The following is a 15,361-nucleotide window of genomic DNA, read 5'->3' on the forward strand; positions in this document are numbered from 1 at the left end:
CACATACCCTTTAAACTAGGGTCCATGAGGATTAACTTTCGACATCAGGGGACTGTCAGAGGTCGTGGACACCCCCAGCCCCAGCCAGGTGCTGAACAAGGTAAAAATAATTTGCTCTGCAACCCTGTGTGGGGGGGAATAAAAGTAACCCAGCGTCCATTTAATAATGCAGCCAAGTGAAATTCCTTTCCCCACCTTACAAAGCACCATTAGATAACACAGCCGAACCGATCCTGCAGAAAGGTCGCTGGAGGGTCAGGCCGTAACTAACGCCACATTCCCATTTTGTTTGCTGGATAATTTTTTAATAAAGTAAGGTTTACATCACTGATATTTAAGAATGGCTATATGCACAAAAGAAAACACACCTTTTTGGCTAAGGGGTAAAGAAGTTAGAGAAAGCATGAGAAACAGGGAGCCTGTGGGGTGAGGCGGGGCAGGAGCGGAAGGCCGCAGGCACCCCCAGCTCACTCCCTGCCTGCGGCAGCACCCATGGCCCTACAGATCAAGGTGCCATGAATGACAACAAGGATTCAGATCTCTTTCATTCTAGACTTCAACCTAGCCTTAACCTTTTGTTTCAGCACCAATCTAACAGAGCAGTGCAGGCATTTCTCATCCAGCAGCAATGCTGTTTCCTCACCCAGGGCGGGTGCCTGGGCTGACCCTGACGGGAGCCTCCAGAAACACTGCCTTAAGAAGGCACCACTGAGGGGTTCTGAGGTCCCTGAAGACCAACTGGTGCCCGTGATCTCCAAACAGACAAATATTTGACCTTTGTCTTCAATGACATTTACATATAAATAGACATAAATAAAATCCTCCATAATTTACACTTAAGTCTAGGAAGATGTGGCTCCCACAGATTTTCTAACGACAAAAAAAGTGTAGCTGTGTGCGGTTCTTGCTTTTCACCCAGGTCTCCCTGTAGCACAGAACATAGTGAAGTATCATCAAACACACACTTAAAGTAAAACATGATACATTCACACTGTTGACTCAGACTGTAGTGATGCTCACTGCGAAAAAAAAAAAAAAAAGCCCTTATTTAAACCTTAAAAAAACGAAACACACCAACTGCAATTGTTTAGGCTATAAAAGTTCTAATGTAGCAGCAAAGGATGTTTATAGAAAAAATATACTTTTAAGAAAATAGCTGAAAAAATCTAAAGAGATAAGGTATAAAAAGTTTAAAAAATATATCTTAAGACAAAATACTGCCCAAAACATATAAAACTGAATTGTAAAAATTCACCTATCTAAATGTAAAGGAGGTTGATGCAGCTGTGGCCTGCCGTCCTCTACAGTGGGGGACACAAAGAGACACAAAAGTCCCAGGGCTGTGGGGACATGAGAACTGGCCCAGAGACAGAAGCCTTCCAGAACAGCCTCTGCCTGGCCCTCCACAGGGGGGAAGTAAGTGGGATGGGCCTGGGGCTGCAGACCCCACTGGTAATGGGCTGTTCTGGGATTTCTCAGAATCAGCAGACAGGGCAGCAAGGCTGGGCCGCTGGCGGCAGGCGCACCCTCCGTGGGAGCCAGTGCTCACGTGTCCATGCGTCAGAGGCGGCTGTGAGCGCTCAGGGATCCTGCTCAGGTCTCCACCAGGATCTCCACTACATGGTCCAGCTCGCCCAGGTCAGACTTGCAGCTGGCGCTAGGGCCCGGGGTGGCTGGAGCCAAGCCCTCGAGCCCTTCACAGGGGCCTGGCCTGGCGCCCCCCATCATGCCTGTCAGTACTGTGTCCAGGTCGTAGTAGGGACTGTCCACATCTGAGAACAGCTCTTCCATGCAGCTGGGGTTTTTAGTCTCCAGCGTTTCAAATATCTGATCAAGTGACTTGTGAAAGCTTCCTCTGTTTTCTCGAGGGCCATCCATCTCCCAGACGCTGCTCTGCGGGTGCCTTGGTGCCTGCGCTGAGGTAACTGGGCAAAGGTCAGAAACTGGGCCCTGTGTGTGGCCATCTCCCAACCCAGGGGCAGGACATGCCCCCTCCTGCTCCCACGCTGCACGGCACAGGATCTCCGTGGAGACCAAGCGGTCGAGTGGCGCCCGCCCTGCAGCCTGGGGTGCCACTGCGCGCCACGTCCCATCCTGCGTCATCTCCTCTTGGATCTGCCGGACCGTGTTGGCAATGAGGACTGAGCGGCACAGATTGGGCTCCACAAGCATGTGGCAAAGCTGCAGCTTCACCAGAGACATGTCCAGGAGCGACTGCCGCTGTAGGCTGTACGAGGACACGGTCTTCAAGCCGGCCAGGGCTCCCTCCACGTCTTCCTCGTGGCCAACACATTTCCTCTTCAGTCCTCGTGCAAACATTGTGTCCTGCAGAAACCAAGGAAGATACCACTTAGCACACAGCAGACTCTCTAGCAGACAACGCCCCTTGGATTCCGTCTGACTGCCCTGACTGTACACAAGGAGCAGTCACTCTGTAACAGGCAGGGAAGTCAGAGCTGAGATGTGGAGCCCAGTGGGAGACCCCCTCAGATCAGCTGCCATCCTGTCTAATCCAGGCAGAGTCACGTTGTGAGAAACAACAAACCTCTAAACTGTACCACAGCAGTGATCTCCAGCAACAAAAGGTAAATGAACTAAAAGTAGGAGAAATATATAAGAGAAATATAAGTGTTTGACAGCTTGGCTGAAAATCTGTATCAAAAAATCAAATTGTAGTGCATACAAAAGAAGAGACCCTGGGGTAACATGAGATGAATGTGAACCATGCCAGCCTGCAGAGGGCGCAGGGCTGGGGACAGGGCCGGGCGCACACACCTACCATTCCAACTTCCCTCAGGATCCTGCCTGGGACAAAGTCACTTCTGTGTTCAGAGGGTTAGTGCCTTCCCCCTCAATACTTTCACTAAAAGCCTCTATATGTCGCAGACAGCCATGCTGGAAAGCTGTGCCACCAGGAACGTGCAGGGGAAGGACTGCAGGGCTGTATGCTCTTCCCATGCAGCGAGTGGGCTGTGTTTCGTGCACAATTCTCCAAGGGACACAGGGTCCCCTGGCAGAGCCCATGTGGCCCTGGGCAGCCCCTTGTTCCCACACCCACCCATGCTGCGTGCCTTAGGGATCACACCCATTCCTTGGCTCCCCCCACCCGCCCCCACCAGTTCATTTCTCCCAAGGTGCAGAGGCTCTGCCTGGCTGCTTTCTACTTGACATCTCTCAGGGTCAATGCCCTCCACTGGAGAGCTCTTGACGAGTTGGCACAACCATGGCTTCAGGGGCCACCTCCTCCCTCTCATCCCAACTCCTTTCTCTTCAAAGGAACCAAAACATGGCAAGGTGTGTGTTGGGGGGGGCGGGGGGAAGGGGGGTTCCCCACCAGTGTGTTGTGGCAGCCCACAGCTGGCCAAGGCAGCATTTCTCAGCGTGTGTCTCAGCAATGGCGCTGCTGGTTGAAGATGCAGATTCCTGGACTTTACCCCAGACCTGGGCAACTCCAGGCTGGTACCTGAGGCTCAGCCTTGCTGAGCAGGCTCTACTCAGACGCACAGCACAGATGCACTAGATGGACATCGGCCATGTCTACTCTTAGAAATACAAGTCTGTGCAAACTTTTTTTTTTAACTGATTCTAAATTGGGATATCTCTGGGGCATTAAAGGCAGAGCAGAGAAGAGGGTGGGCTCTGGCTTTTGACAGGTGCCATTCTGAGCCAGTGCCGCCTGTGGGGAGCTGGGAGGATGACAGCTGGCTCAGGGCCACACTGGCCGGCAGAGTCTGACAGGACAAGCATCTCACACATGATTAAGTTTATCTCTTCTCATGCTTGTGATGTAGTGAAATATTATTTCAAATCAAGTTATGCATAAATAGGGTTACAATCTTTTGAATATGCAAACTTTGGAACTTCTTTTTCTCTTAGTCAATCTGATGGCTCCCTGTGACCAGGGTATACCCAGGTTGCTTTTGGAAAGCTGGGGTATGGGAGGCATATGCTGTCTCTGCTCGGGGTCTGGAGACCAAGGATGGGAGGTTCTGCAGTGCGGGAGAACTGGCTGCCAACCATACCCCTTCCCAGGAGCCCCTCTGGAGGCTCCCACCTGCTGGTCCTACCTTGAATCAACAGAAGAAAGGTTCCCCCTGTTCTCTGAATTTCCTTTCAGTGTCATAGATCTCAATTGCCTGTGCATTTAACACACCTAAATGTTTTAAAACTAAGTGACGTCTTGGGCATTTATCCGAGAGAAATAAACCAATGTTCATGCAAAAACATGTTCCAGAATGTCCATAGCAGCTTTATTTGTAATAACTCCAACCAGAAACAAGGAAAACGTCCCTTTCACCTGGGCATGGTGACACACACTCTGCTCCATTTATGCCACCAAATCCTACTCTGCAATAGAAAGGAATGAACTGTTGATACACACAACAGATCCTTCCACAAGGGAATTATGCTGAGGGAGAAAAGCCAACCTCAGAGGAGTGCCTGCTGTGCGATCCCATTTATGCCACACTGCAGTGCTGACCCAGAGCTGAGGGGTGGCATGGCTAGAAAAGGACCTGTGCAGGGAGATCTCGGGGGTGAGGGCCCTTCTGCTCCTGGGCTGTGGGGGTGGTTCCACTCTGACTGCACAGCACGGGACACACGCACATGGGCCTGCAGCAGCCATGTGATCACATGGACCTGGGGCCTGGCTGTGCATCCTATGAGGATGCCAACCCTGGGGAGCAGAGGAAGGGCACACGGGACCTCCTAAACACTGCTCTGCGACCTCCCCTGGTTCTACAATTATTTCAAAATTAAAACTAAAATAAAACTTACATAACCCTAGCTTATTTCCCCTACAACACCAATTTCCCCAGCAGCATGCAAGTGTCACCACAGGCACAACCCTCCGGCTGTGCACCACCTCTCACACCTGCATACACCAGCTTCTCAACTAACTCTACATGAAGGACACTTTACCACCAAAACACATTTAAACATTTCAACTACTTCTGGTAAATATTCAAGTTCTTTGTGTCAGCCACAAATTTAACTTTTCAGAGGTTTTCATCCCAATCCACTGAGAGTGCAGTGGTACCATCTCAGCTCACTGCAACCTCCACCTCCCAGGTTCAAGCAATTCTCCTGCCTCAACTTCCCAAGTAGCTAGGATTATAAGATGTGCACCACCACGCCCAGCTAATTTTGCATTTTAATAGAGATGGGGTTTCACCATGTTGGCCAGGCTGGTCTCGAACTCCTGACCTCAAGTGATTCGCCCACCTCAGCCTTCCAAAGTGCTGGGATTACAGGCATGAGCCATCACACCCAGCCACATTGTTTAAATCACTGGCTTAAAATTGCTAAGTATATTGAGAATTAACATAAGGCTATGTCAAACTACAAAAGACACCCTGTGTTGAGGAAAAGATGAAGTGCCACGGGTTCCTCTGTGGGAAGTCACTATACCTTTTGGGTTTTTAGTTTCTCTTTCAACCCTATCTCAATCCCAAGCCTGCATAACAATGGATTAATTTAAGACCCAAACCAAATCCTCTTGAACAGCATGCATTCAGCCCAAGTTTACAGACAGAACCACCCCTGGCTGCCTCCCTTGACTCTGGACACCCAGCAGCACAACCCCCATAATGTAGGGTCTACAGGAGGTCAGCAAGGCTGACCAGGACAATGAGGGCAACTCACAGAAGGAACGAGAATACCAATGGGACAGACCAAGAAGACCCACAACCACACTGGCAACCAGCTCAGGAAGCTGGCCCAAGCTCCTAGTATCCTCTGGGTCCCACTTTCCTTTCCTCTGAGTCCTTAGAAACGCCAGGTCATGAACCTCCCATTGGGGATCTTAAGAGGATGAATTAAATGCTTGGCCTGGTGCTGTCAGCAGTCCTAAGGGCAGCACTAGGAATCTGTGACCATCAGAAATCACCCTAACAGCTGCTCTGAGCGAGGGAATACACCAACAAACAATGGCGGAACCACGCACAGAAGCAGAACTATCAGCCGTAATCTGCGGCAAGTGGTCCGAAAGCAGCCCTTTACCTTCAGTAACCAGCCAGGAAGCCGGGTTGCCCTCGTCATTCTTGCAGGAAGCCTGGCTGCTTTCTCTAGGAAGCTAAACAGTCATTTCCACAGCAAGCAGCCCAAAATGGCCAGGACATGATTAGCTGACAACCTCTCCAGTTTTTGTCCCTGCTTCCAATTTAGGACCAACCAGAGAAAGCCAAATGTGTTCTAAGCCATCTCATAGGAGCCCCACTTCTTTCTGTTGTTGTTGTGTCACCCAGGCTGGAGTGCAGTGGCATGGTCTCAGCTCACTGCAACCTCCACCTCCCAGGTTCAAGGGATTCTCCTGCCTCAGCCTCCCGAATAGCTGGGATTACAAGCGTGTACCACCAGGCCTGGCTAATTTTTGTATTTTCAGTAGAGACGGGGTTTTTACCATGTTGGCCAGGCTGGTCTCAAACTCCTGACCTTGGGTGATCCACTCACCTTGGCCTCCCAAAGTGCTGGGATTATAGGTGTGAGCCACTGTGCCAGGCCAGGAACCCCACTTCTAACCAGCCACCCCAGTCCCCCAAGTCAGCAGCCTCCATCAGCCATCCCTGAGCTTCCCTGGTTTCCACTGTAAAGCTCTCCTGTTCCCTCGCCTGCCTATGAGTTTCTGCCAATCACAAGGGAGAAGGGCCGCACCCTTGCTAGGGTAAGCTCTGGATAAACAGCCTCTGCCTGTTCTCACCTGGTTGCTTATTTCCACAGCTCACTGTAGACAATCTGGAAGAGTATCAAAAACCACAAAACAAATTTCCTCTCAGGATCCTATCCACTCAGAAAAAAAGTCACCACCTGGGTTCTTCCTTTCCTGGGTTCCTCCTTTCCAGCTGTTTCTCCCAGCACTTTCCTCTCTGCATAAGGGAGGGAAGTTTCATACTACTGACAATTTTCCCAATCACAAATGATACCAGTTTCTAACTTTAGGTGCTTTGGTATTTCTAGCATTTGGCTTCCTCAGCCTCGACTCTACTTACTAGGGTGAGGTGCAGGTACATTTTTAAGACGCTTGACAAACATCAAACTGCATCCTAAGAAGGTGGAACAATCCATCAACCTTCCCCTGCACTAATTTCTGCACACTTGCTGGTAAAGCTTCCTCTTGCTTTTCCAAGTCTCTGAGCCCCACAGCTAAGCATTCCTTCCCTCCTCCACTAAGCTCCACCTCTGTGTTCCTATCCTGTTCCACAGCTGCTCTCTGCCAGGGCCAGACACCCTGGCCTCCCTGTGTAGGTCCTTTTCTGGCCATGCCACCCTTCAGCTGTGGGTCAGAACAACAATGTGGCATAAATGGGATCCCACAGCAAGCATCCTTCTGCGGTTGGCTTTTCTCCCTCAGCATAATTCTCCTGAGATCCTTGCAAACTGTCTTGTGTGTCAACAGTTCACAACAGAGTATGATTTGGAGGCACAGACGGAGCCCAGCGTCACCGCGCCCCAGTTGAAGGGGACTTTTTCCTTGTTTCCAGTTTGGAGTTATTACACATAAAGCTACTAAGGACACTCTAGAACATGTTTTTGCATGAACATTGGTTTTTCATTTCTCTTGGAAAAATGCCCAAGAAATAACCGTTTTATAAAATTTAGGAGTGTTAAATGCACAGTCAGTGAGATCTATCACACTGAAAGGAAATTCAGAAAACAGGGAACATTTTTTTCTGTCTATTCAAGGGCAGGACCAGCAGGTGTGAGCCTCCAGAGAGGCTCCTGGGGAGGGGTGGCGGTCCTTGGCCTAGTTTCATCTCTCTCAGTTGTAAGCATTCTTTTTTTTTTTTTTTTTTAAAAGACGGAGTCTCACTCTGTCGCCTGGGCTGGAGTGCAGTGGTGCCATCTCAGCTCACTGCAACCTCCACCTCCCGGGTTCAAGCAATTCTCCTGCCTCAACTTCCCAAGTAGCTAGGATTATAAGGTGTGCACCACCACGCCCAGCTAATTTTGCATTTTAATAGAGACGGGGTTTCGCCATGTTGGCCAGGCTGGTCTCGAACTCCTGACCTCAAGTGATTCGCCCACCTCAGCCTCCCAAAGTGCTGGGATTACAGGCATGAGCCATCACACCCAGCCACAAGCATTCTTTTAAGACTTAAACAGGCCGAGCACAGTGGCTCACGCCTGTAATCTCAGCACTTTGGGAGGCTAAGGTGGGCAGATCACAAGATCAGTAGATTGAGACCATCCTGGTCAACACGATGAAACCCTGTCTCTACTAAAAATACAAAAAATTAGCTGGGTGGGGTGGCACATGCCTGTAGTCCCAGCTACTCGGGAGGCTGAGGCAGGAGAATCGCTTGAACCCGGAAGGCGGAGGTTGCAGTGAGCAGAGATCGCGCCACTGCACTCCAGCCTGGGCGACAGAGTGAGACTCCATCTCAAAAAAAAAAAAACACTTAAAATAAGTTGAATGCACACGATCTGGCGTATTCTGACAAAGGAATGCAACTCAGCAACAAACCTCAATGATTTATGCAACATGGATAAATTTCAAAACATTATGCTGAATAAAAGCAGCAAGACACACACAAAAATACGTACTGTAGGATTCTATTGATCCGAACCTTCAGGACAGGCAAAGTTAATGGAAGTTGTGAAAACACAGAAGGGTAGCCACCATCCGGGTGGGAAATGCTACAAGGGGCCAGAGGGAATCCTCCAGAATGATGGAGATTCTCTCGCCCCTTGTAGCACTTGCGTAACCCAGGGACCTGCGTAGATGTGCCTGGGTTATACAAGTCCTACAAGGGACGAGAGAGAATCTCCATCATCCTCCACTGCATCTCATCCCATCCACAGATCCCATTCTGGTACCATGAGAATATTCCTGTTCAGTCACTTCAAATCATTGCTGTCCAATGTTCCAAATCTCCAGCAGCTAATTCTGTGTTGTACCCAATATTTTAAAATGCTAACAAGTTTATTACTATTAATACAAAAAGGAGTAAAGCTCACAGGTGTTTTTTACAGTCGCGTGACCCCTAAGAGCTGTCACCCACAACGTGCGTTCAGGGGTGAAGAGGATAAGGTTGGGCCCGGAGAAGCTGGCCTGTGAGGATCACCCTGAATTGGGCCATATCTGTGTTTGGGACAAAGTCACCAAGAGCATCATCTTGACCAGCCCTGAGGGATGCCTGGGCTGGGCCCAGCTCCCTGAGGGCCTCCAGTGTGACTCTGGCCTGAGGCTGCTTAACTCCTTCTAATATGGAAGGAAGGGCCCTATACCATACGGGCGGGGCTGTGGAGCCTAGCTCCCTGCTCAATTTTTTTTTTTTTTAAGAAGGAGTCTCATTCTGTCCCCCAGGCTGGAGTGCAGTGATGCAATCTCAGTTCACTGCAACCTCCACCTCCCAGGTTCAAGCGATTCTCCTGCCTCAGCCTCCTGAGTAGCTGGGACTACAGGCACGTGGCACCACACCTGGCTAATTTTTGTATTTTTTGCAGAGACGGGGTTTCACCATGTTGTCCAGGCTGATCTCCAACTCCTGACCTCAGGCAATCCGACCACCTCAGCCTCCCAAAGTGTTGGATTACAAGTGTGAGCCACCATGCCTGACCCCCTGCTCAGTTTTGAAGCTCCTTCTACACATCTAGGTAAATGCCTAAAATCCCACCAACTCCACAGGGTGTCAACGGGACAGCCAAGTCGTTCACCCCTCAGTCAACTCCCAGCACCGCCCTTAGGCTTCTAAACCAAGCATCAACCAGAAAGAGAAAAACCAAGAGGGTCAGACAGACTGAAGATATGTCTGACATGGCAGGTGGGACAGCCTACAGGCCACTAGGGACAGAGTAAACTAAGCCCACGGAGGCAGAGGCCAGCAGAGAGCAGCCCCGCAGTGCTACTCAGGCAAGCAGAGTACAGCTGAGGGACCGGCCCTTCACTACAGCAGCAGCCGCCACACCTTCGTGGCTGAGCAATCCCATGAGGCTGGCTGAAAATGCAGATTCCCAGATTCTGACCAATAGGGCTGGGACTGCTGGGGACAGACTCAACTCTGACCTAACCTGTCACCTTCACAGCTGGACTTGCAGCCACTTCGAAGTTTCGGGTTAAGCAAATTATCAACAATTTCCATTTCTCACACATCAGATAAGCTTTGAAATACTCTATCGGAAAAACAGGAAGAAGAGGAGCAAGGTCTTCAGTCTTGAGATCTACTGAGTGGGAGCTCCACCTTCCACTACAGTCTGCTGGAGGCTGTTCCTGAACAATTACTGATACGTTAATTTCAGGGGTTATTTTTGTTTTGTTTTGTTTTTGAGACGGAGTCTTGCTCTGTCGTCCAGGCTGGAGAACCTCCGCCTTCCGGGTTCAAGTGATTCTTCTGCCTCAGCCTCCCGTGTAGCTAGGATTACGATTACAGGCATGCGCCATCACGCCCAGCTAATTTTTGTATTTTTAGTAGAGACGGGGTTTCACCATGTTGGCCAGCTGGTCTCGAACTGGGGACCTCAGGTGATCCACCCGCCTAGGCCTCCTCCCAAAGTGCTGGTAAGTGTGAGCTACCGCGCCCAGCTAATTTCAGGTACTTTTGTTACTTGGAACGATACACCTTCCTTTCCCTGAAAACATGTTCCAATGGCAAGTTGAGGGAAACTTCCTGGCCCCTTTTCTAAGATAAAGCCTACCACTCTTCCTAGAAAAAGGGTGTAACTCACTTTGTGTTGATTTCCACCCTAATTATAAAACATGGTGACACTTGAAAATAGAGTGGTTGTACGTAGAAAGTTTATAAAACCTAAGTTTTGGGAACAGGCGATGTTTTTCTGTGGCTCACTTTGAGAGAACGGTTATCTGGGTCCTGCCGTCTCGTGAGTCCCACACGAAGGCCACAGGAGAGGCGAGGCAGCGGAGACCCTCTATTCCAGCAAGCTGTACGAGCCTTTGTCACGACGATCCTGTTTACTGGACGAGAAGCGTTTGAAAACGCGCAGGGAAGCTTGCCTCTGACTTCTGCAAATGTCTCGGGGACTCTTCCTAATCCCACCTCGGAACGCCGGAGGAGCCCAGGAAAGACGGCGCTGGCCGACCCGCCCGGGGTCTGGGCCTCCTCCCACATCCTCGGCCCTCTCCGCGGCCGGGATCCAATTGAGGGGGCTGCAGCGCGCCCTGGCCCGGTTAGTGAGGTCGGCCCGGGACAGGGCGGGGGCGGCCGTGGCGGGGCGCGCCCGGCGTTCCCTCCGCGGCAACTAGAGCCGAGGTACAGGAAACGCCGCTGCGTACCCCAGCCGGGCCCTCGCGAAGTCGCTCCCGTGTGGGGCCGCCCGGAGGCCTCGACGAAGCCCCAGCTCCGCAATCCGCATGGAACGCAGACGGCGGCCCGGGCCCCTCTGGTTCCCCGGGCCCCCTCAGCAGCGGCCACCCCGCGGTGGAACCAGCGCCCAGGAGGGCGGCGAGGGCGCCCGCGGCAGCCCCAGCGGGAACCCTGAGCGCCGCCTCCGCCCCGGACCCAAGCCAGCGCCAGGAGCCACAGACTCCGCGCACCGCCCCCGGGCTCCTCCGCGCCCGGCAGCACAAACGCGCGCGCCGCCGTAGACGCCCTCGCGGTCAGCCAGACCCGCTCACCTGACCCGCGAGGCCGCCCGCCGGCTCCTCTGCTCAGCCGCCGCCACCGCCGCCGCCACCAGCTTCCCGCCGCTGAGGGAGGAGCGCCCGCCGGCGCGGGGCGGGGCGTGCGACCGCCACTCAGCGTCCACAAAGGGTCGACGCTGCGCCCTCCGCGCGCCGTGCCCACTGATTGGCCACCCACGGACCGGGGGCGGGGCCTCTTGTTCAAACCCGCGCGGGCGGGGCATCTGCGGCGCGTGTTCCCGCGCTGCGGCGACGGCCGTTGGGGCTCGCGCGCGCCCTCGGTCGCCCCGCCCCCGCCTCCGCCTCCGCGCCGGGCCCCGCGACGCCCACGCCGCGCCGGCTCCCAGGTCTCCCCGCGCCCAATCCGGCCCCGCCCAGCCCCGCCGGCTCGCAGGTCTCCGCACGTCTGGTCCTAAACTGAATGCGCCTGCGCTGGGGGCCCACGTGGTGCCCTCGGGAGGGCGTGGCGGGGCAGCCTGGTAGGGGCTGATCCTCTCTCGCTTCTGCCTAGGTTAACTTCTCTGCCGAGGGATCCGTGCCGGGGTGGGGAGGAGCCGGGAACGGCAGTTCCCGGGCGGCCTGGGCTCCGAAGTCTATCCCAGCCTCTCCAGAAACCGCGGTTATCTCTAGAGGCTTCCCAGGTTTACACGTAAGAAATGTAACGTGAAAGTAGAAAGCAGGGAAACACGTGTTTTAAATCTCTTAGTGGAAAAGGTTTTAAATAGGATACAAGAGTCTAATATTCTTTGAACGCCTGCAGCAGGCCCGGCAGGCGTGGCTGCAGCTGAGAACCCTGTGCTGGTGGTGGGGGAATCCTCAGCTGAATCCGCAGATGCGGATGCGCCAAGGTCAGTGGTTAATGCTGAAATGCTGTCGGAAAAAGCTGGGAGTGACGTTGGGGCGCTGCTCACATAGGTCTCTAGGATAAGAGGCGTCTTAAAGCACCAAAAGGAAGAGTGGAAGAGTATTCCAGGAGAGGAATGGCTAGGACAAAGCCCGAGGCAGGGGCAGGAAGAAGTCTCAGTGCAGTGAAAAAGAACCCTGTGATCTCGTGGGAAAGTTTAAATGTGAGAGGTGGAGTGATTTTGAGGCTGTTCTCTGAGTGGGATGGAGACTACTGGGACGGTCAGCAGAGAAGGAACTGGGATCTGAATTATGCTTGAAAAGAATCACTGTTCTTATTTAAAAAAAAAACAAAACGGGTTTATTTCGCCCATGCTGGAGGACAGTGGCGTGATAATGGCTCACTGTATCCTCGAACTCTTGTGCTCAAGTGATCCTCACGCCTCAGCTTCCCACGTAGCTGGGACTACAGAAGTGTGTGCCACCACACCAAGCTAACCTTTTTTTTTTTTTTTTTTTTTTTTGGTAATTTTGTAGAGACAGAGTATTGCCTTGTTACACAGGCTGGGCTCCAACTCCTGGCTCCAACTACCTTGGCCTCCCCAAGTTCTGGGATTACAGGCATGAGTCACTACAACCACCAAGAATCACTGTTGGTAGAAGATTTGGAGGAGGCGGCAGGAAGGCTGGAAGTAGAAAATCCTATTAGGTTATTTTCCAGGTAAAAGAAAATGGGACTTGACAAAGGTGACTACCTGAGACTTTAAAGTTTATGCATATCAAAGTGAAAAGACTAATGGGGAAAAAAGGTTTTCCTGGCTGTATCGCACATAAAGGTTAAATTCCTTAATATACAGATATTCTGCAAATGAAATCTAGATCACCAAAGAAAAGTGGTTTGGACATGGTGGCATCCACCTGTAATCCCAGCTACTCAGGAGGCTGGGGTGAGAGAATCCCTTGAACCCGGGAGTTGGAGGCTGCAGTGACCTATGATTGCACCACTGCACTCCAGCCTGGGCAGACAAGAGCAGTGGAAATTAAAGCTGTGCTGGAGTGCCGTTTGCCGCAGGTCAAATTGGCAAAGATCTAAAAATAATGTCTGGAGTAAGATAATATCTTCCAGAGCATATTAGTCTATTCTCAGGCTGCTAACAAAGACATACCCGAGGCTGGGTAATTTATAAAGAAAAAGAGGTTTAATGGACTCACAATCATGGCTGAAGACCTAGGAAAAGCAAAGGGACGTCTCACATGGCGGCAGGCAAGAAAGTCTGTGCAGGGATCTCCCCTTTATGAAACCATCAGATCTCAGGAAACGTATTCACTATCCAGAGAACAGAACAGGAAAGATCTGCCCCATGATTCAGTTACCTCCCGCCAGGTCCCTCCCATGACATGGGAGTTATAGGAGCTACAATTCAAGATGAGATTTGGTGTGATATTTCGACATATATATACAAAGTATAATGATCCATCAAGGTAGATAGCGTATCCATCACCTCAAACATCATTTCTTTGTGTTGGGAACATTCAAAATCCTCTCCTCTACCTATTAGAAAATATGCAGTAAGTTACCGTTAACTGTAGTCATAAAATATTAACAGGCTTGCTAGGACATAGGACCAGAAAAAGAAAACATAGAAGCCGTCTATGGTTACACCAGGATTGGAGTCATATTTTTCAGTAACACTAATGTATTCAGGAAAATTGATGACAAGGAGAACTAGAATCCATTAAAAAAAAGACTCAAAGGCCGGGTGCGGTGGCTCACGCCTGTAATCCCAGCACTTTAAGAGGCTGAGGTGGGCGGATCACAAGGTCAGGAGATCGAGACCACGGTGAAACCCCGTCTCTACTAAAAATATAAAAAAAAAATTAGCCGGGCGCAGTGGCGGCCGACTGTAGTCCCAGCTACTCAGGAGGCTGAGGCAGGAGAATGGCGTGAACCCGGGAGGCGGAGTTTGCAGTGAACTGAGATGGCGCCACTGCACTCCAACCTGGGCGACAGAGCAAGACTCCGTCTCAAAAAAAAAAAAAAAGACTCAAATTGAAGAAGCAGCATCAGTCTTACACAGTCTTCCAGGTGATAAAGGGGAACTCTTCTTACCAATTTGTTCTACAGGGCTAACAAATTTGATACTAAAACTCGAAAGGGACGTGATGAGAGAAAACACACAGGCTATTCTCTCTCATGAACACAGTTCAAAATTGCAAACCACATATTAGCAAATCAGATCCAGTGATAATGTGAAAAAGGTAGCTCATCACAACCAAGTTGGGTGTACTCCAGGAATTGGAGTACAGTTGATTTCACATTGCAAGGTCAACATGATTCATAACAGAATTAAGGAGAAAAAAAGTATGAAAATCTCAGTGTAGAAACATCTAGTAAAATTCAATACCCCTTCATGGTATAATCTTTAGCAAACTAAATATACAAGTGCAAAGTTAGGAACAGCCCCAAGACCACCCTCAAGTTTGAAATTCACTAGAAGGACTCACAGAATTCCCTAGAAGCTATTGTACTCATGGTTATGGTTTATTACCATGAAAAGGCTCATTAAAATTAACCAAGGGAAGAGGTGCATGAGGCAGGGGCCAGGAGAGGCCATGCGGAGACTCCAGTTGTTCTCTTGGAGTCACAGATAGTGGTATTGCTGGTGAAAATGTGTCACTGAGCTTGAGTCCAGAGTTCATTTACTTCCCAAATGAATATACACATTTACTCTATTGCCAGTCAAAATCCCAGGATATTTTTGAAACCTTACAAAATACTATTAAAAATCTAGAGAAATGGCCGGGCACAGTGGCTCATGCCTGTAATCCCAGTACTTTGGGAGGCTGAGGTGGGCGGATTACCTGAGGTCAGGAGTTTGAGACCAGCCTGGCCAACATGGTGAAACCCTGTCTCTACTAAAAATACAAAAATTAGCCAGGCAT

General features: G+C 50.8%; 1 protein-coding gene and 1 long non-coding RNA gene across 3 annotated transcripts; one reads left to right on the plus strand and one right to left on the minus strand.

The window, feature by feature from the left end:
- Positions 1–283: 283 nt before the first annotated feature.
- CDCA4 (cell division cycle associated 4) lies at positions 284–11,643 on the minus strand. 2 transcript variants are annotated; one of them, XM_073998387.1, is made up of 2 exons: positions 11,570–11,643; positions 284–2,325 (listed from the first exon to the last, which is right to left on the minus strand). In XM_073998387.1, exon 2 carries the CDS (start codon positions 2,317–2,319, stop codon positions 1,594–1,596), a length of 726 nt encoding a protein of 241 aa, XP_073854488.1. In that variant the 5' UTR covers positions 2,320–2,325; positions 11,570–11,643; the 3' UTR covers positions 284–1,593. The 2 variants fall into 2 exon arrangements, with proteins under 2 accessions (XP_073854488.1, XP_005562422.2); XM_005562365.5 differs by having other exon boundaries at positions 10,782–11,643.
- Positions 11,644–12,019: 376 nt separating this feature from the next.
- Positions 12,020–13,612, plus strand: LOC135964464 (uncharacterized). Its single transcript, XR_012416189.1, has 3 exons — positions 12,020–12,224; positions 12,336–12,423; positions 12,956–13,612. It is a non-coding gene; the product is annotated as an uncharacterized lncRNA (long non-coding RNA).
- The last annotated feature ends 1,749 nt before the right edge of the window (positions 13,613–15,361 follow it).

Source organism: Macaca fascicularis, chromosome 7 (genome assembly GCF_037993035.2).
Source record: "Macaca fascicularis isolate 582-1 chromosome 7, T2T-MFA8v1.1".
Lineage (NCBI taxonomy): Eukaryota > Metazoa > Chordata > Mammalia > Primates > Cercopithecidae > Macaca > Macaca fascicularis.

What these genes read in the sequence shown, in the direction of transcription:
- CDCA4 (XM_005562365.5), bottom strand. Translation starts at nt 11,063, where the DNA reads ATGTGGGAGGAGGCCCAGACCCCGGGCGGGTCGGCCAGCGCCGTCTTT. An exon ending in CAGATAACCGTTCTCTCAAA is followed by an intron (nt 2,326 to 10,781) that starts GTGAGCCACAGA and finishes TGGTTTCTGCAG; the next exon opens with GACACAATGTTTGCACGAGG.